Source organism: Orbicella faveolata, unplaced genomic scaffold (assembly GCF_042242905.1).
Source record: "Orbicella faveolata isolate gen_17 unplaced genomic scaffold, um_ofav_v1 contig_25, whole genome shotgun sequence".
Classification (NCBI taxonomy): domain Eukaryota; kingdom Metazoa; phylum Cnidaria; class Anthozoa; order Scleractinia; family Merulinidae; genus Orbicella; species Orbicella faveolata.
Window position 1 is genome coordinate 28,735,487 of NW_028301553.1, and position 22,176 is coordinate 28,757,662.

Consider the following 22,176-nt stretch of genomic DNA (forward strand, 5'->3'; position numbering starts at 1 on the left):
TATTACACACTCGCCTTTAAGTCCTAGGAAAATACGAATACTTAAATACATAGAGGATATTACACGGTGGCGAGAAGATATGAACTTTATGTTCGTGAGAACATAAAATTCATATATTCGAGCTAACGTGTTATGTCCTGTTTATTATATAGACATACTGATGACGGCGTTTTTGACGATTTTCCGAAGATTTCAATTCCGGTCATTTTCCGAAGAGTTTCTAAGATTTTCCAAAATTGTTCCGAAGGCAGACAAACGTTTCCGAACATTTCCCGAAGATTACCGAAGATTGCCGAAGATTGCCGATGACGAACGAAGAAGATCTGAAGATGTTTCGACCATACACCAACAAATTTAAGTGTAGTTAAAGGGACAAAAGAAAATGTTATCAAAAATGATATATTCACATGTGAGGATATCATATCGTTTTTATCAATTTGTTACCACTCGGTATACCACTGACTTTAAATAATAAATAAAGAATAATCACGAATAAATCGTTATTCGTGAGCTCAACATAATATTTAAAATCATGAGATCCACGGGTTCGAGTTTCTATAGCTGTACTTAGATTTGTCGACATGAATAATACTACAGTGTGTATTTGTAATTTTATACATGCTGCTTAGACGGGCTTGTTCATGTTTGCGGCAAGAGGCTATGGATTCTCATTCCAGATCTTTCAACATAGAAGTACCACTTGATGTATATCTGTAATCCCCTTTACAGAAGCGAGCAGATGCCCTTTGCACATTCTCCATCTTAAAGATATCACACTGTTCCATTTTGGGTCTGACTTAGGTTCAAGGATGTTTGGAATAAGGACCCTTGATACGGTTTAAAGAAGTTGTAAGTGATCTCTCGACTTTCGACCCTAATAAAGGTCTATTCCAAAGGAAGCACGGTCATTTCAAACACAGTAGGTTGAAGTTAAATATATCCGAGCTGCTCAATATCTCATTTGAAATGTCGAGGGCGTGCGCAAAACTTTGTTCTCGTTCTATTGTCACTCTCATCACCAGAAATATTTCAAAAAGAAACCCTAGTTTTCCCACGTGCACGGGGGATGACGGTGGCCTAGAATTTTCCCTTAAAGCAGTCACGATAAACTTCTGACATATTTGAAAAGGTCGGCGTTGATGTTTGTTTAGGTAATTCCTGGAGCGCGATACACCTCAACCCCACCCCCTGCTACAAATTATACATTTCAAAGTTATTTGCTAACACTTAACAGACAAGTTTCTTTACCAGCGTCAACCATTACACGTGTCGCAAGTTATCTTTGGATATTTCTTGATTATTGATCAGTTCATTATCAGAGGTTTGACCATCACTGTAATCATCCGTGAGGCAATGAGTGGAATGGAAACGATTCCCCCGCTGGGGTATTTTCGCTCGTATATTGGGAAGTCGGTGGGCGCGTGACATCCCCCGTGTACAATCTTTTCCCCGGTGGCTTTGAAATATGCGGGTAGAATGGTGTTTCGGTTATTTCTGGAGTCGATGGCAACATATACCGCCACTGGAATATTCACGTGGAAAGTAATAGTGGTCTCGTCGTTTGGTCCCCGGAGATGCGTAAGTCCGTGGTATTTCGAAGGGATATCTTCCATCTTGTAGCAGTCCCGGTTGGTACTAAATTTCTCCCCCTGCCGCACCATGCTTATCTCCCGGGGGTACCGGTGAACGTCACCTTCAGCTCTGTATAAGGGCGCACGTCAAAGGCGTTATCTCGGAGAAAAATCCCCGTCATTCGAGAGGAGTGGAAATACACCGTCACCAAACCGGGTCCGTGTACCCGACGGCTCCGGTAAATAGGGGATTTAACCGGCCCGGGCTTGTGACAGCCGCCCAGCATGACTAAATCTCCCGTGTCTTCGTAGTCGTCTCCGTGAATATATGAATTACGCGAATCGATGGCAAGGTAAATGATGACTGGGACATTAACTTTAAAGTTAATAGTCCCAAGTTTGTCGTTCAGTCCTCGGACATGAGTCATGCCGTGGTACAAGGGTGATACATCTTCGTACGCGTAACAAGGTCTGTTGGTGGCATACTTCTCTCCATGTCGAACCATGGAAATTTCGAGCGATCCGTAGCCTGTTGCAGACAGTTGATCGCGCAGAGCTGACACTGGGACAGCCTGGAATACGGTAGTTACCGCGAAGATCACGGAGGAAAAAACCTTGGACAGCATCTGTTTTTTTGTTCTTCCCCAATGCAACAGTCACGAGCGGCGAAAAACTTGTGTTAATTAATTCCTTTTTGTTTTGGTTTCATCTTATTTATGAGGTCTATGGTCTCACGCGTGAACATGTATAGGCGACCAAATTTCATTGGTTCATCGATCACAATACGCTACGGGGGAATCACGGTTTGTGCTCAGTTAATTGTGACTGTCATGGTGTAATGTACAGGGGAATCCCGATTTCTCAAACCCTCAATTTCTCGAACCTCTCGATCGATAACTCGAACCAAAAGTTGTTCCTTCCCCTCTATCGAACACTAATTTTATCTTTTAAAAATAGAAGAACCGTAGCCAGGACAAAACATATTAAAAATTTATAAAAAACGTTCACTGGCTATATGAAGTTAAAACTTTCAGAGCTTTCGGCTGCCAGACTACTGCCTTCGATGGATAAAAAATGGAAAAGATAACAACTACAAATATATACAAAAATAGGTGGAGCTGGCTTGTATATAGCTTGTATATATTTGTAGTTGTTATCTTTTCCATTTTTTATCCATCGAAGGCTGTAGTCTGACAGCCGAAAGCTCTGAAAGTTTTAACTTTATATAGCCAGTGAACGTTTTTTATAAATTTTAAACTAATTTTATCCCCCGATTTTCCCAACATGAATCCGATTTTCTAAGAAAGCTTTTCGATTGAAGACTACACACCTCAAAGGGAATTTTAAGCGAAAGTAAAATTCCCATTTCATGTTTCGTTATGGTACTTTACTGACAATTCTCCCCGTAAACTAGTTTTAATCTTCCTAAAGTCTGCAGGTGCTTAGTCTCATACGCAGACGTTCTTAGGGCTCGTCACACAATCTTCTTGACCCATATGGGGCAAATTGCGTGACGATCCCTCGGACCGCGAAATATTTTTTCCCCTTACAAATCACGCAGCATAGAAGGAATCAAGTTTTAATGCCATATTAATAAAGTTTACAGTGCAATACGCAAGGAATATTAAGGATTTAAATCTGGACAGTTTTTTGTAGGAAAATATAGTACATTGAAAACAATTTGGGTTTTCACTTTACAAACATTTTTCTTTTAGCTCAATATTTAAAGAACTATCCACACGTTTCCACCAAGTTCCCTCAAACCTTAATGGGCTTGGTGAATTACTAAAAAGTTTTACTATATATTTGGACAAATTATTTTGCTTTCCCAAATCTCTCCCGTTCTTTATTTTGACTTTGAACCTTCATAACAGTAAATACGACACAATAAAATATGAAAAACACTACTAACATATAATTAACATTCAGAATAGAGATATAAATATTTTCCATTTATCTATTTAACTTTCATTTGACAGCTGATTTACTCTCATTTTTAACATGTCACCGGCACCATTAACCAGTTCCACCTACCATCGGTCGCTACGGAAGATACAATTTAGAAGAAATTTTGTACAATAGAACAGGAGGACGTGTATCGTTCTAGAATCTGGTCCCAATCGTAACAACTCCATGAGAGCAAATTGCGTCCAAAACGTCTTTGGCAATTGAACCGCACGAGGTAGTACTTTAGAAATGCCAAGCTGAATTAGTTCCCTTACGCCACGACAAATTTACAACTAACATTGTGTAGGTCAGTATGGACTCAATATTGAGAAGTAAAGAGCGGTTGATTATCATCTCAAAACAAACTCAAGATATCGTCACATTAAAGACCGTGACAAATACCATAGTTTTGAGAAGGGAGGATGAAGGTGTAAGAAAAGAGAGTGAAACATCAGCGCTTTATGAAAGATAGAGAGCGAGGGGACGAATTATGGAGAATTTTCATACGTTATGTAGTCAGGCTGATGCAACGGAAAATACAGCCTGAAAATGTCGAGAAGGCTCGTTTCATTTGCTTCTAGGCAACACAAACAGGTCAATGGTCCAGCCATTGCTTTCAAACCGCAACCACTGCATAACGTAATGGAAGTTTCGAGTACAGTTGAACTAAAAGACAGCAAAGAAAGTCCTGCTTTCTTTGCTGTCTTTACGTTCTGTTTAAAGCGCTATTGATTGGTGAAAATGCACTTCAGTAAAAACAACGGTGTTTTTCTACCCACCCCCCTTCTTCCCACAAACGTTGTACACTGAAGTACTTGGGCGTGAAAACAGAAATATGGTTACTGAGATAATGATTTTTTTTTTGTTTTCTCCACACAGCGGAGGGCTTTATATATGGGTATGTCAGTATTTAATAAAAACACGTAACAATTTTCTATTTGTTGAATGAAGGATCCCTAAAACGGCACCCGTTACGAATCCCAAAAATTGTCTGAAAATAATCGTCATTTGCAAACGCGCACCTTCTTTGAAAATATCATTCCTAAAAATTTCAATTCCAACATAAAACTATCCCATTAAACTCGTTTAAAAACTACAAACTCTCACATATCATCGAACCATGGCGACAATCCGCCAAAAGCTCGCTTTGTAACAGTCAATAGCTTTAACAGGCGGATCTAAGCTGCATTGCCACTCCTCTACTAGCCACGACCCAAGGTCAATGATATGACTTCACCTTGTATCGCAGCACGAGATACGCCGCTAATCTTAGAATGATGAAGAACAGAAACAGTACAAAGCCATCAAAGTAAATCTTGGCGCCTTCTAAGTAGAGAGCATTTTCTTCTACATCCATGGACGCCAAAACATCCTCGCTGTTGACGAATATACAGCGTTTGTCCTTGCATTCTAAGGGTCCTCGTTTATTGCCATATATGGCGACTACCGTGCCTTCCCAGCTGTATCGCGCGTAAGACACGTATGTAAGCCACTGCATATACTTTGGTATGGTGTCAAAATTCACGAAGAAACCGCTGAATAGTAGCACAGGTATACCAGTCACTGGGGCGACGTACACCGCAGTCTGTGAAGAGCGATGGAAAAATGAAAAAAAGTTTTGATCGAATTTAAGTATTTTATGACCGTTATCAACCTATAATGAGTTATAATGACTTTTCCATACTCACCGGAAGACTGGGCGCCACCGTTCCTATAAGAAGCCCAATGGATTGCGCCACGAGACACGTGAGTATCGTGATGGACAGAAACTGAGTGTAACGCAATCCTTCATTTGGTTGATCCGTCATGAAATATACTATTGTACAGTAAATCACTGGAAACAGGATCTGTTAAAAGAAAGACGAGATGAGTTCTCACTGACTCCTATAGAGCCCTTCCTTTGGTCCGTCAAGCTACCTTTCGAATTGATGCGTGACACGCCCAAAGCTAAGGGCGTGATGGGATATTCTCGGAGTTCTGATAAGAGTGCAAGCTCTGCCCTTCAACCAACAAGGGCAATAAACATCTTTGCGTCAAAATTACAATAACGGTTACTGCCCTCTATGGAGAGACTGTTACACCATCGTAGGGTGCAGACCTCAAAGCTAGGCTTCAACCTGCAGTACATCCCTGACACCTACGTTGCTACCTAGAGATTTCATCCAGAATCCACGACAAACTCTGAAACATCTGTTCTCTTGCGCCATTTCTAGTCCGGACGAGAAGATATCAAGCAAGCCTCGGTTATCCTTACCTGGAATGGAACATCAGCCATTGTTTTCGCCAAGTAGTAGGATTTGAGACTGTACCAGTTGTTCAAATGTTCGCGAATAAAAACGAGTTTTTCCATGGGGACTGCAGATTAGAATACAGGAAACACATTTTATTACTAAGAACAAATATTGACTATTGATCATCAAAACACTTAACCGACATTTTCCTGCAGACACCTCAAGCATTTTATAATTCGAGAAAGAAGAAATCTAGAACAGTTTCTCCGAGCATCGCAGTCAAACTTTGATACGAGAAAAGTTGTACTTGGTTAAGAAACCACTCAATACTAAAAACAAGGAAGCAACTTGTGATAACTAAAACTAAGTTTGTTTAGAAGCAATGTTCGTCTCCTACACAGAACCTGACGCTATATTTATTGGAAAAAAAGGCGAACAACAGCTTTTGCTGTACTTACACGTGAGGACAGTGGGCATAAGAGAGGTAAACATGAGAAAAAGAAGCGAGAAGAACAAACAGCCAGTGTTGTTGAAGACTTTACTGCCGTCGTTTCCAATGCCGTGATATAAGAGTCCTATGAGCAGACCAACTGACGCTATGGAGATGAACCGAAGGTGAGTGAAAACACGATCTCTGAAGATGGACTGTGCCGCTCTTTTCAACAAGACCATGAACTGTAGAGAAAGATCAACAACAACAAAAAAAGATACCAAATGAGTGTCACTAGATAAAACAAATTTGTAAGGAAACGTGTTAACAAGCAGGCAGCCTAGATCGATATCAGTGCTTGCCTTTCAGGGCACAAAAAAGAATAAATGACAACTGGTACATGGGACCCTCACAGAAATTTCAGATAACTGAATGCAGGGAATTTGTCTCTCTTAGTTCCTGGCGTTTGGTCAGAACGAATGGCGGACGAAGAAAAAAAAATTCCTCTCTTTTCTTCCGTGCTGTTCCCAGCTAACTGAACCCCTAGAATGGCGACCATTTTAATTTCAAACACTCGGCCGGCTAGTACTAGGATTGGAGCCGAAAATATTGACGACCAGGAAAATTCGGCAGTTCAGGTAATATCCGATTGCACGGCGCGTTGTGATCGACTTCCGAAGGATTTTTCTGTTCCAGATCTCTTTTTTGTCACCGATCTTAATCTTTAATCTTTAACCTTTAATCATTCTTTAGACACGGCAAAAGTTACTTAGTTACTTTACACAGCGGGCGAATAAGAAGTTCCCGTGCATCGTTTAAAATTCAAAAAGGTAACACACATCAAAGCATGTGACGTAAACGTTTTTAGTAAGAGTCCCTCTGTGGAGACAGTGAGTGAGCAACCTCGTTACCAGGGCTTTTTTCCTGAGAACGAGGTTGGTTAGTAAGGGCATTTACCAAGGAAGCAGGGATGGCGCACTACTGAGAGCCCTCGCCTCCCACCATTGTGGCCCGGCTTCGATTACGGCCCGGTGTCATATATGGATGTCGAGTTTGTTGTTGGTTCTCGCCTTGCTCCGAGGGTGTTTCTCCGGGTTCTCCGGTTTTCCTTCCTCCACAAAAACCAACATCTCCAAATTTCAATTCGACCAGGAGAGAGGACCTGCCTGAAAACCAGCTAAGGCTGATGTGGCTTCCTCTCTAAATATTGTAATTTATTTATTAATTTACCTGCGTGGTTTGACTTGCAGCATGTATGATGCTATCAGTACTGGTCTTCACGTTACAGTTGGGTAGCATAGACACCACCATGTTCCTAGAGTCATAGCTACAGCTGGTACTACTTGTAAGGCTTTTCTTCTGAGTCATGGACTCCTCACGCGCTTTCCACGCCTTCACAAGGCCTGGGATCACATTATCGCCATACTCTCCTGATGCAACCTCTATGACTGAAAAAAAGGCAGCAAAATGTTAGCGAAATGGTTAGATGAAAGAAGCAAGGCCCCTGTTAGAGTGTGGGGGAGGTGGGTGGTGGCAAAGACAGTCAACATTCTCCTGTCACTCTCAAAATATAGAGTTATTTTCCCTGTTCAAGTTAACTCTCACACTGCCAGCAAATTTTCATGGGCTATCACATCCGATTAGAAAACAAATTAAAGTTGTTGATGTGTTGTAGTGTTCTGTGGCCGCAATTTATAAGTAGAAATACGCGGAACCGTGAAAACTTCTGAAACTGCTCAGAGCTCTAGGAAAAACCATATACGAGGATGTTCTGGCATGTGACTTGGTACACCCAAGCTCACGTGACAAATAGATTCCCACCACATTCACTTGAGAAAGACGCTGTAACTGCGTCGAAAGCTTGTGATCGCTAAGACATTGACTATGCTTTGGTATCTTGTTTTCTTATCAATTTCCCGTAATTGTTTCCACTCTGGACCTCGCATTAGCTGACTGCGAATTTCAAATTCAACATGGCTGCCGTGGATCTTGTCTTGGTTCAGTTCTCAAGCTTGGTACTGTCTTAGATTCACTGTAAGTACATACTGTAGTCTGCAGGATTGTGGTACTTGGGACAAACCAGACCCTCGACAGCCAGGTACGGTATTAGGTCTTGTACAGTGCCCTGGAACAAGCACTTTCCTTCTGCTAAAATGTACAGCTGGGGAAAGAATAATTAAGGTAGCGATCAGCTTGTTGCAAACTTGTGGTTTAATGTTAAATAATTCAAATACTGATTATAAAACTTATTGCACTCGTGCGTGACATTGAAGGATCTGATGTTGCCGTGGCTGAATTTGTTTTGTGGTCTTCTGCACAGACAAGTGGAGACAAGATTGACACAAGGCTAAGACAAGGTTGGCAGAAAATGTGGACAGAGTTGGTACGAGGTTGGCACAAAGCCGAGACAAAGTTGGCACAAAATTGTCATAAGTTAAGGTTGGGACAAAATTGGCCAGAGGTCCCAGCAAGATTGGCATGAGGTTGGGACAGGATTGGCATAAGGGCAAAGATGGTTAGGACAAAGGTGGCATGAGACAGAGGTGAGGTTGACAGAAGGTTGGAACAGTGTTGCTATGTGCCGGTGAAAACAATCCCATTCGCTGCTTTTTTTTTTCATTTCTCAGGGCAAATAGCACAGTTGAACTTCTTTTTATACAGAAACCAACAGCCACAGCCGAGTATCCGTATTATGGAGGTCAGGTGTCTGTATAATACGGGTAGAAATTGAATCTTGAATTTTGCTTTCTCTTGGGCAAAGTGAGCTGTCTGTAATATAGAGGTGCCTGCATGATGGAGGTGTCTGTATGAAAAGGTTTGACTGTACAACAATAACATTTATTATATGGCTTGTGTTTGTAGCCGATATAAGGTACGCTCTGATTGGCTAATTCTAGGGCATTATTCTCCTGTAAAGCCCACGATTACAGGCTCGCAAAACCAAAGGAAAAAGCCATGTAATAAACAACTTATTAACTGAGAGTGAGGTCTTAACGGGAAAATCTCAATCCTTGGCTTTGCCGTATTGACCTCGCCATCGCTCAATCAATACGACACGGTCTTGGTTTGAGATTTTCCCGTAAAGACCTCACTCTGAGGTAATAAGTAGTTAATAACAGCAGTAAGAAACTGAACGAACCTTGTCAAACATTTCAAAGAGTTTTGCACTTGGTTGATGGATGGTACAAACCACAGTCCTTCCACCATGAGCCAGTGTCCTCATAAGACTGATGCACTGGAATGCTGAAGAGCTGTCCAGTCCACTGTTCAAACATAGCAAAAACAAAACCAGGTCAATGATGCACTGGCTAAAGTAATTTAAGTCGGTTATGATAGGCACTAAAGTTTGGTTTTACAACCAATAGGCCATTTGTTAGTTGGCTTTTGCCTCTGTGTCAAAATGAGTCTTTGTGCGAAACCATTCGTATGAAAATGTGTTCAGCCTTGAGGTTCATTTTCGTGTGAATCAATTAAACTCTTGTTCACATGAAAGGTTTTGCATGAGAACTCATTTTAAAACAGAGGCACAAAGTAACTCACAAATGGCCTATTGTATTAAACAAATCAAAAATGCACTCAAGATATGCTTATTTTCAAACTTACTTTTTTGCATTGATGGAAACAGAGTTTTCACTCTACATTTCACAAAATCGTTGAAAGATTTCATCATCAGTTGTAAACGTTTGTGCGGATAGTAAATTTTGGTGATGTATGCCAGGCTAAACGTTCTGCGAACTGGATCAAGGTTTTACTCTAGTTCACACAAATATGCAAGACCTTTGCTATTTCCACATACTGTTTGCTTTCATTCGCAACATGTGCTTAAAAAATAAAGTTTGATCTCACGAGTGACCAAGAGCTAAATTCTCCAGTGATATCACTACACTATCAAGCAGTTAATAGGTTATTAGAAAACAAAAAACAACAAATTCATCAAATAGGATATAAGAGAAGCAACAACCCTGGGACTGAACTTACAAAGCTCTCCTAAGTTAAGATGCATACCAAGCTTTGTTTTTTAACAGTAGCCTTTTGTATTCAAACAATACTTACGAGTCATTGTAATCTAAAAGGCTTTCGTGAATCTGGCTCCCAGTGTAGATGCAGTTTTTCTGGGCCATACCAAGCATTTTCAATCAGCTTTTTAACAGTCTTCCCTTAATCAAATCTATATGAAAATTATACCTGTCCAGTAATTGGAAAAGGATTGAAGTTTGGTAATATGTATTTCTCAAGGCAATCAATATTTCCATGGAAACGATAAACAAAAAAACTGAAAATCGGTAAAACATGAATTTTGCATGAACCAGATGTCCATGGAAATATTGATTGCCTTGAAAAATATGTAATACCAAACTTCAATCTATCTCCAATTAATTTTCATATTGATCCAAGAAGACTGTTAAAAAGCTCGCTGAAAATACTCGACTAGTACATGTATGGTCCAGAAAAAACTGTATCAGGACACAAGGGATCACTAATACACCCCACTTACCTTGTAGGTTCATCTAAAAAGATCAGTGGTGGATTATTCACCAGCTCAAGTGCTATTGCCAGCCGCTTCCTCTGGCCACCAGATATTTCACTCAGTCTTGTATTGGCAGTCTCTGTCAGGCCCAGGTTTACCAGGATTTCATTGATCTGGTAACACAAACAGTGTAAAGAAGACACAAACAAATGCACAATAAGCTAACAAACAAACTTTAGACACAGATATCTGGAGAGTGAGGTCCAGATTTACTCCAATCTGGTAACTTCAGCAGACTATTAAAGTTTTTTTCCATTGAAATAACACACACGATATTGAATCAACTTACCACTCTTTCCTTGTCTTCATGTAATAGACATTCCCTGAGATGCAAATTGGCGGACACCTGAACAGGAAAACATGCGAACACAATAACTATATAGTTCATATAGTGTGATCGTCCGGGTGAGTGTAGTTCTGAAAAGAACTGTTGTTGGTGACTGACGTTTCGACAACCTGAGTGGAAGTCATCTTCTGAGTCAAGTGAATAGTGTTTGTTAGTCGATGATGTTATAAGTCTGGTCCATTGAACATGAACAATAATTATATATTGGTAGTTTTATAGGAGTGTAAAAAATGACAGGAGCTGGAAGAGCTAACCACAGGGGTTTAATTAACGTCTTCAGCAAGAGGGCAACTGGTTTTCACAGGCAGGCAAAACTTTTTTAATTGAACTTACTTATAAGAAAAACGTTCCTCTATATGGTCAAACAAGGTGGGCAAAATCATCCTAACAGCCAGTGAATTCATTCATTGTCTGATGCCCAACCCTTAATGAAACCCCTGACTTACCAGCTCTCCAGTGGTTCTGACTGGCTGGCTACAGAAATGAATATTGGACCCGACACCCTGTTTGGCCATCCTAGAACACATGTTTTTGTGACTGATAGAAGAATTATATCACATCCAAAAATCTTACCATCATGGACTCCATAACTGTGAGGTGTGGCAGAAGCACATCATCTTGCATGATGTAACAGGACATTTTACGGAACTGCCGCAAGTTGCGTTCCATGCCATTGACCAACACCTGACCAGCTGCATCTTTGGTTCTACGGTAAAAGAAAAATAATCAGGCACTTAAGTCTCTTGTACACTGATGTTCCAGAAAATATCCACAGCCCCTCCCTCATGGGATCGTTTGGGTTTGAACTGCCCCCCTTGAAAATTTCAGTTTTCGCTCATGCTTTCCTCTAAAAATTTAATTGACTTCTTAGACCTCCCACCTCCCCTTTGGAATTTTCAATAACCCTCCTTGAGGAGGGTATGGAAAGATATTTTCTGGAACCACATATTGGAAGAACTTTCTGTAAGCAAACATTCTTTGCACCTCAAACAGTGTCCACATAGGAGAGAAGCTGGCTTATACAGGAGTTTCATTAGTGTTCTCAGAAGGAGGGGAACCAGTTTTCACGGGCAAGCAAAACTATTTGAACTGAACTTCTTTGTAAGAAAAACTTTCTGCTAGATGGTCAAACCAGGCAGGCAAAATTGTCCATTTGCCCGGTGCCCAGAATCTAATGAAACCCCTGCTTATAGAAGGTGCAAACATGTGGGCAGGATCGTCTTGTTGTATGTGCCAGCCAAGTACATCTACTTCTTAGAATCCTGATTTTTTAAACCAAAAATAGACCATTTCTGTGTCAAAAAAAGTCTTTGAGGGAACCATTCATATGAAAATGTGTTTCCCCTACAGGTTCATTTTCATGTAAATTAAACTTTGTTCCATATGAAAGGTTTTACATGAGGACTCATTTTGAAACAGAGGTAAAAGGTAAGTCAGAAATGGCCTATTGCTTTGACAAATTGGGTAGTTTGAGAAATAAAGGGTAAAATTATGGTGTCCAACTGAGGGGTAGGATATAACTTTTTGTTTGAGTCATCAGGAGGTTCAAGAAACCAGGATTCCACAGTATTAATTACTAGTTGAATAAAAAACTTGATGCCTTTGTGGAAGACCAAACACCTTTATGGTTCAATTCTGTTTCCATGCAGCAACAATATTGATTACACCACAACATGGTAACTGTTATCATATTTTTATTACCTGTATCCTGCTAGAATATTAATCAATGTCGACTTCCCAGCTCCTACAAGAGAAAAGAAATTGAGGTGTGAGGTGCTGCACCACTTTCCTGCAAGAATTGTTTGCTATGGATCATGTTTAGAGATCAGAAAGACCAGAATTAGTCTAGGACAATTCTAAGTTTCTTTTTTGCAGATATATGTAACTTTAAATGCTCAGTCTAGCAATTCTTTTCATTTGAGCTAGCAAATTTATGATTTAAAATCAGTGAACCAAACTCTGTAATAAACCCCCTCCTGTCCCTGACCCACTGTCTGTCTCAAAAGGTCCTGAAAGGAGATAACCCCACCACCCCTATGCTCTATTTCTGCTGCTCTCTCTTGTCAAGTCTATGTTCCTCCTCTCCTCTCCTTCAGGGGAGCAGTGCAGGCTCCTTTCCCGAACAGTGGCTGGCAATCGAGCCTACACAATTCCCTGTGAGCTGGCTTAGTTTTACAGTATGAATGATATGGGTTTAGGCTTTTAGGCACCCAAAATACTATTTTTCCAGGAATAATAATGTGTCAATCGATGTCAATAAGCTAATAACATGCAGGGGCATTTCAATGGCCCTTCAATTCCTAAATCATTACATAACTCTGTTCTCTATTCTGTGAATATCAAATTTAGTGTTGTGAAATATACAGATCAAAGTATTCACTATACAAGTCATGTAACTGAGGTGCTTACATGACCATCAATTTAATTCAAATCATTCAAACAAGTGTACTGCAAGACTTACTGACAATCCTATTGGATTTCACAAGTCATAGACTCTTCCTGAGCTTATAAACTCAGCATTGAACTATTTTGAATGTTTAGCTTATAAATTATATTGTACAATCTGTCACGAAGAATAAAAAGAATGTCCAGCAATACAATTGATGGCTATATCAATCAGCATTTTATAACAGGCCAAGAGAGGGTATATTGCAAGTGATTTTGGTGTGTATAAAATGTCGTAAAAACTTAAAATTTTTAATTAACAAAAATAGCTATTTAAATAAATAAATAAATAAATAAATAATTATTTACATGAGAGGTTTTACATGCTGATATTATTATTTCAGTCGACCACATATTCCTAAGCCACTAATGCAATAGGTCAATTTCGACATATTAAAATTGTAACTTAGTTCAGAGGATTGGGAAAATTAAGCAAATAAAACCACAATAAGGTTGAGGAATGAAATATAATTCTTTCTGTTTTGTTCCTCCATGTCTCGGAACCAAATACAAATATTAAATTATTGAAATTGGCCCATTTTTTTTGGTAAGTCACTCTGTGATAAGGATAACACCATTTCCCACATGAACAAAAAACTTTTTTTTCTTACTGACCAAAATATTTTTTTTATTATTCCTTAATTACCTCCCACATGATTCAATTGTGATTGCTAATAACTAAACTATTCTCACCCTGGCTATATCCTAACAAGTCTTAATCATATTGAAATTAGAGAGCGGGTTTACAGAGGCCATGCATGGTGTGTGATGAGGGCAAAAAATTACTGTATGACACATGATAGCAACCAAAAGGGAGAAATAATAAATAAGTCCATTGCTGAAAGTATATTGTGATGCATGAAGAAACATGATCAATACAAGTAGCTGCCTCCTTTGGCACATTCTACGTGGTATTCAGTCTGTAGTAAGTACATTGTCGCTTAAATAGGTGTCGCTGCTCAATATACAGCACTCAGCACCCTTAAGATATAGTGATAAAATTAGGTCCTAAGAGGAAATTATATATATTGATGCTAAATAATCATACAGTACCTGATGGCCCCAGCACAGCAACCAGCTCACCACTTCTAAACTCTCCAGATACTCCATGAATTATTGTCTTTTGCTCTGAAAACAGACACTAGTTAGGGCGCTGGCCAAATCCAGAGTACACGGAAGAAGAATGAGAACAGGAAATATTTAAAACATGAAATGCAAAATGATGTTTTTCATACTTTAAGTTCTCTGATTAGTCTAAATATCACAGACCTGACAGTGGTTAGCTCAAAATAATAATGGAGAGATAAACCCTAGCTTGTACAGACACCTGTATCCCACATTGACTCTTATCCGCAGTGCCATTTCCTTATTTCCTGTTTTAAGCAAGCCCCTGGGAATATAGTCAAGACAACTAGGGACCTTTATCTATAGGGGAGGTTCAAAATGTAATGTTTGTATAAAGCTGCAAGAAACAAGACTAAGTGTGTGATAAGTACAGGTGTCTGTTAAGGACAGTTTGACTGTACACACACATATACAGACTTAATGATCCATGGGATTGATTGAGAAAGATAATAACTTCTTGAACAATAATCAGGGAGAAAACTAATAATTATTGTGGTACATTAGCCCACAGTCTTATGTAAAGCTCTTTCACAGAATGATGAAATTGCTTCATTCCCAAAATTGAATGAATCACAATTACTACGTATTTTGAATTTCCTTCCCGTCCCTTCTCTATAGATACTTTGACCATTTTCCTCTCAACACTAAGCTATAAGGTAAGGGTATACAGGAATGAACAAATTCAACCTGTCATTTTAACTATAAATATATATTGTTAGGTAAAAGATACATTTTGGTATAAAGGCTTGAGCTAAAAACTTAAAGCCTATCTCAGTTTTTAGACTTTGTTAAGAATAAGATCATTGTACAAAGAGCTATTTTTTATTCCAAAGTTCAAATGAACAAGTTTTATTCTGTAAGGAAACTATTCCTTAATCTGTGACAACAACTGTAAGTAGGATAATAAGAGGTATTATCAAGTACTCTGGTGCAAGTCCATCTCTTTTGTAATGTGCTGAAATAAATAAATTTATTAAAAAAACAAACAAACAAAAACGAAACCACAAAAAAAGAATGACAATTCATTTTAGGGAAAAACAGAATGAATAATTCTACATGAAACCCAATAAATTAATGAGCAATAATTGATACACTGATAGTCTGCTTTTGTTCAACTTCCACCAAGTCTATGAATTAAGCTTTTGTTTGAATGGTCACACACTTAATTAAGGTTTTTATCTGCAGACTCACAATCAAAAATCATGAAAAAAACTAATTCGATTTTAATATAAACATTAATTTTCTCTTTTTTTCTGTCATTAAGGTTTAGCTCTGCTAGTGACACTGGTTTATCTGAAGCCAGTTCATTAATTAGTAACAGAGTGTCTGTCATAGATTATACAGTCAGGTATGTCCTATCAAGATGGAGTGCATGTTTTCTTTGGTTTTGAAATTAAGTCAAGTAAACCACTTGTCACTGTGCAGTGTATCTACACACTCATGATTAGAAAAAATTACTGACATTGGAAAAACTTCACATTAACAATAAGGTTTAAGTTCTAGGATTGACACTTCACCACTTTGTTTAATTACTGTCATGCATACACTACACATGCCTAAGTTTCAAGACTGTCGAAAAACAACTTTTAAGAGGTCAAGAAGGCAAGGTCACCATTCAGTGGGAAAAACCACACACAAACTGTCCAATTTCATTGACAAAATTTGCTATGTTAACTAGCTATACATAATAATATTCTTATAACATGGTGAAATTACTGAAAGCATAAGATGTAGTTAAATTCTTGTGTCTAAAGTATGTATTTTAATTTAACTCAACTGTAACAAATGAAATATAACACCAGGTTAACTGGGAAGGGAAATGCTTGAAATACATTGAAAGAAAGAGCTATATTAGGTAACACTGAGATGTGATCAGGTTTTAACCAGCTTAGGTTCACGTGCAAGGGCACACCTACTGATACTCACTCCACCATCACACCACGCACGAGAACATGTAAAGGTCACATATTTACTTACAAAATGCATGTGGTTTAATAACAAGAGTCACTATCTGCATCATGGCACAAGGAATATACTGCTATTGTGTTAAATTATTACTATTAAGTAACAGAATAACATTTTTGAAAGAAGGCACGGCTCTGAGAGAGATCAACACCAGTGTTATGGAACCAGCAAGAAGCAATTTTGGATAAGGACCTGGTGAAGATGCTCGAAGAGTGACCTTGGGCAGAACAGTAGTAAGCCCAGAGCGGAGGAAAGCTGAGGAAACAGGTTCTCTCTTGTGACATTTGATGGCATGAATTTGTGTTAAGTCTTGTCACTCAATGACCTGCCCAAGGTCTAGAAGGATTTAGTTAGCCAATTAGAACACAGCTTGCATTGTAAAAAGAGTCCCTTGTTTTAAGGTATGATCAGCAAATTCCTGAACTAGTATGTCTTGTCAATCAGTGACCTTCCCCATGCTCCAGGCGTAAAAGGATTTAGCTAGCCAATTAGAACACAGCATGCATTGTGAAAAGAGTCCCTTGTTTTATTAGGGCATAATCAGTGAATTCCTGAACTAGCTAACATAATCTCATGGCTCCTCGTTTTTTTTCTACATTTTCATACATTTTTATGTTCATTTATGACTGAAAAAATAACATTAGCTAAGTGCTCACAATAAATCCAAAGTTATCAAAAGATACCAATATGCAAGTTTATGAAGAGGTTCTAATTTTTTATGATACTATGCTGTACTACTCTCCTGTAGGTCCGATATAGGTGTTCAAACATTTAGGACAATTTTAAATGTTTTTTTTTTGTTAATTCCAGAAAAAAAAGTATCTACAGTTGTATGATTTTAATGATGTAAAGTATGCAGAGATTTTGTAGCTTTAGCAGTGGATCTACGATTTGTTTCCTCGAACGTTATCGTAAATAAGCAAGCTGCTGTCTTAATATAAACTTTACTGTTCTTTATTGGTTATTCCGCGGCTATATTATGCATATGGGGGGCTTTTAAGAGCCAGAAAATATATCTCGTTGCATGTGACGTATGTAAATAGTGATATGCTGTATTTTAGCGTTATGCCTTTGTCAATGGCAATAGTATACTTCAAATTGTTTAAAACGTATTTCCTTCAAGTTTGTTTAACGTAGGGAAGCTCGTTAAGCCTTGCGGGCAACTTTATAAACGATCACTTGCATTCGTTCTTGCAGGTTCTTGGTGTTTTACATTTTTCGAAAAAACGTTTTGATAATAACGCTTTTGGTCTTTTACCGTGTCGGACACAAGGAAACTGGAAGTAAATTAAAAGGGAATCGCGTACGTATTTTATATTTTAATCTGCCATTTCCGTGCAAGGGAATCCACGATCCTGGCTTTTGTCCTTGAACCCGCCTTGTATTGACAATTACGCATTGTCGGTTTCGGGAAAAACACGAGAACACAACATGAAAATAAAGCTAATACTGCAAATCAGAATTTTAGCGTTGTTGTTCTCAAAAATGGCGTTTATTATGGTTATTTCATTGGACGTTTTGGAAACACCAGGCAATCGACATTTCATTCGGTAGGGAAAACCCTGCACTGACGAAATACCACGCCAGGAAAACACTCCTGCAGGTACAAATAAAATTGTTTTTCCGTCTAAGGACGTCTTTACATTCATTCCTCTTGATAAAGATTCCTTCCATTATTTAACCAAGAGTTATAATAAGTAAATTACTTCCAACAGCCAATCAAGGGGAAATCGAGTTAGCGGAAAAAGCTTTGAGCTCATGGAAAGTGAAACCAGCCTACTGTTTACCATGCAAAGTGTGAAATGTACATCTAAATTCGTACACTAGAAACGGAAAACACTAAGTTGGTTTCTGTGTAATTTCCTTAAGGAGCTGTGTAAATCTTCAACTTTTTAAAAAAGTACATACAAATATGCCGAGAGTTACAAATAAATAGGCCGGAAATTCAGGAGACTTTCAGAACAAACGGGCTTGCATCGTCAGCGCATCGCAGTCCAGTTGTTTTTCTCGTCACGCCTGGAAGATCCTGTAAGCTTCTTCGATGTACGAAGCCTGCAATTAAACTGTTTACAGTGCTGAATAAATCCTTACAAATTATCCCAAAACTCTCCATGTGACCTTATTATTTTCGGTCTAAAAAAACTCGAGATTAACCTTTTTAAAAGCTTTTCAAATCGAGTCAGTACACGTCTCGTTTCGCTCTCTTTGTTTGACTCGCCATCGCGGAGTAATTAATATCCTTCCCATCGCGGTAGCGTTTATTCCGCGATTATTTTTGCGCTGGATTTGATGCAGAGTCGGTAGAAAATAATCTATATTATGCTCACCTTTTCGGCCTTGTTTTACCCTGTAAGTAACATCGATAAATTCCAGATCCACTTTCTGTCTCGGTCGTTGCCAGAAGCTCAGACGCTCAAGATATTCGCCGGCCTCGAGCATCGTATCTTTGCTGTCCACCGAGGTTGAATCCTCGCCGCCACAACATTTGATGGCCGACTTACAGCTTTCGGCTCGGCCAGAGATAAAATTTTCCATCGACTTCAGCCACTAGCAATTCCCGGGTATTGTTTCTCAATTTTTCTAAGTCATGTGAGACCAACCGTCTTTGTAATGTTCCCACGTCGTCTCAAAGTCCAAAACTTGTGTAATTGATTAATAATTTATAGCTTGCTTTACTGTGCAAATTTCATATTCTCTGTGTTTCTCGGCAACTTGCGGTTCAGTTGGACAGGTTGGTAACTGTCAAGTCTTAACCGAAATTCCTGTTAGCGGCTGATTTCCGCAGAAAGACGAAATCCTCTCGATGAATCTTTCAATTTCAGGTCAAATTCATGTTTCCTGTATAAAAATACGACTAACTATTGTTACGTCACAAACTGCTGCACAAATATCAACTTCGAAACTTAGGAATCCTACGTAATGGCAATTTGCTAATCAATCGTCCAAATATCAGGTCTAGCGGTCTTGAAAAAACACACACAAAAAAATGAACTGAAAACATCACTGCAAAAAGAATGATTGTGCTGATGGAAGTTCGTGTGAGGCCTGCTGTTATATGAAAGCAAATTACACGAAGTCTTTACATAATTTTCTACAAGCGCACATAAACATGATTTTGTGATTTTTCAACCGCAACAAAATTAATTCATCGGTTAGTCTCGTGGGTTTTTAATTCAGGGAAAACGATTGCTCGGTGGACACAGAAAGAAGAAATGCAATGTCCCTGTATTTTCCTTTGATCTCCCAAGGTCTTTTTACCCAAAACCGGAAATGAGGTGTTTGGTTCCACTTTCTCCACGTGTTGTCTCAAACATAGCTAGCTGACTAGAGCCCAAGACGTTTGATTTTCAGTAAATACTATATACTTGAATCAAATGGTTTCTGATATTAGCTGCACAGTTGACTGACATTTTGAAAAAAACATCCTTACCGCAAATGCATGCATATTTGTTCAATCTGGTGTCGGTGAAAACTTGCACTCCAAAGTTCTAAGCCTGTATTAATGCAAAAATATTGTATGCTTGATTTAGCTTGCATTCTGCTCTTTATTGTTGCAGCAAAGTTATTATATTTAATCCCGAAATAGCTAAATTAATAATTTTCAACTTACAAGAACTATATTTAATCGCAACTAGAATATGTAAACTAGAGTTTGAAATCTTAACAAAAAGACTAAGAATTTAAAACTTATTCTTAAAGTAAAAGGGGATTTATTTATATCAAGTTGCTCCTAAGGAGCAAAAATGTGAATGTGAATTTTTCTTTTCAGAGGAATATCACTGTCCCTGAGAATTAATTTGTTTAAGAAAACAGCCCAAAAGAAAGGGCATGCCAAAAGCTGTAGTTCTATAACTCAACAAAAAGACTTCTACTTCTTGAAAGGAATCTTGGCCAAAAAAAGTTTTCTTCCAAATATTTACATTATAATGTTATTGTGTGATATTTGGATGTTTTAAAGATACAGCATTGTGTGAATTAGAATATAAAGGTGCTATAATCAATTGTAAATCATATTCTGGCTGTTGATGTACAGTGCTAACAGGACACCTTTTGTAGAATCCATATTGAGATATCTGACAGTACAAAGACGTCACAAATTACCATAGAGTAACATAGCGACGCCCAGGTGATTTAAACTGGAAACCAAACCCCCTGAATTAGAACCACTTATGGAGACATTGACTTAAGGCACCAGGATCAGTTAAGGAAAACCATTAGGCATATTTAAAAGCTTGCTCTTAAGGCAAGATTTCCTTTAACCGAGTAAATAATCTGCATTCCACCTGTCAAGATCTACATCCAGGAGTCACAGGCAAACTTGGCACCCTTCCCCTTTAGGCTAAAAATATAAGGCCCCAGTAGGAGTCCATTACTTAATTATATTACTGGGCCAGAGACAGTAACATGATGCAAAGTTTTAACTTTTAAATTTAAAATTTTTAACTCAGGTAGCTAGTAAGCGTATAAAATTTTCAGACTGGAGATAGCACTCTGAATACACTCCATAGAACTAAGGTTAGCCTGAATAGCTGCACTCAGGTTAGCCTGTTTGCGGTTAGCTCCCCGTAATGGAAATGGAACATAATATTATTAATGAGCATTAATGCAGACTGCAGTCTGCATTCAGCAGTCTGCAAATGTCATTCACCGGCTATTAAGAAGATAACTTGTAAACATAAATTACCGTCTGTTCAGCTAGGGAATTTGATGCGTTAATGAAGTTTATTCTAGATTTTTCTTTTATCATGCAATTATTTTGCTCTTTCCACTCAATACCCCCAGTCTCTCCTCTCATAAATTCCCAAAACAGGGAATTGTTTGATAAAACACAGCCTGTAACAATTTTTTTAATTAAATTAGTTTTTCAAAAATCCAAAGTAAAACTGAAAAGGTACAGTAGTTGTGTGCCATTCACAGTTCACATAAAGGCAAACCTTTGTTGCTAATGCGCCCACCTGCAGCCCACCCACTAGTTTGCCTCCCACACACCCCCAACATAAAAATTAATTGCCATTTTAACCTCTTTTAAATATTCATAATTTCCCTGTGAATAATTTTCCTCTTCGATAACCCTTCAGGAAGGCTTCTATATTAGAATTTGGGAACAACTTATGAGTTTTCAAAGTAAAAAACCGTTTCCTTGGCTGTCCTATCGACCATCTTCAAATTCGCACGAAATTGTAAGGCAGCTTAATTTTGTAGTGGTTTAATGCGTTTATCTGGTTGCCGCTAACCAATTTGCATAAAACTGCATGCTATATTGATCTCACACGTTAACTAGCAACAATTTCTTACCGTAACAACCGATACTCAGTCACATTGTCTGCAGAAATATCGCCTCAGTGAAGTTAACTAAATTAAAAACAGCTTACATTTTAGTTCTTCTTTGTAAAGACTTCTTAGAAAGAAAGCTGTCTTTTTCAGTTCTTCAAATTTTTACTTACTTTTCTGCTTTCAGCCTAAAGCAAAGAAACTTCTGTTCGGGGTATTTTCTCGTAAAATTGTCGTTTTCTCTCCAAACTACCATTTTCCTTGGTTGATAAAAGGCAAAATGAGCGACAGAACCAAGAATTCTTTCGCACAACATG

General features: G+C 38.5%; 1 protein-coding gene and 1 pseudogene across 2 annotated transcripts; both read right to left on the reverse strand.

Annotated features, from left to right (window-relative positions):
• Positions 1–410: 410 nt before the first annotated feature.
• Positions 411–3,061, reverse strand: LOC149109781 (uncharacterized; annotated as a pseudogene).
• A 75-nt stretch (positions 3,062–3,136) lies between these two features.
• On the reverse strand, positions 3,137–22,175 carry LOC110041470 (ATP-binding cassette sub-family G member 4-like). 2 transcript variants are annotated; one of them, XM_089294775.1, is made up of 13 exons: positions 22,033–22,175; positions 14,552–14,626; positions 12,755–12,797; positions 11,627–11,759; positions 10,997–11,053; positions 10,675–10,820; positions 9,319–9,442; positions 8,226–8,340; positions 7,410–7,627; positions 6,208–6,424; positions 5,773–5,873; positions 5,207–5,365; positions 3,137–5,103 (listed from the first exon to the last, which is right to left on the reverse strand). In XM_089294775.1, the coding sequence occupies exons 4-13, from the start codon at positions 11,720–11,722 to the stop codon at positions 4,738–4,740; spliced, it is 1,599 nt and encodes a 532-aa protein (XP_089150901.1). In that variant the 5' UTR covers positions 11,723–11,759; positions 12,755–12,797; positions 14,552–14,626; positions 22,033–22,175; the 3' UTR covers positions 3,137–4,737. The 2 variants fall into 2 exon arrangements, with proteins under 2 accessions (XP_089150901.1, XP_089150900.1); XM_089294774.1 differs by lacking the exon at positions 22,033–22,175 and adding an exon at positions 18,916–19,942.
• Between the last annotated feature and the right edge of the window lies 1 nt (position 22,176).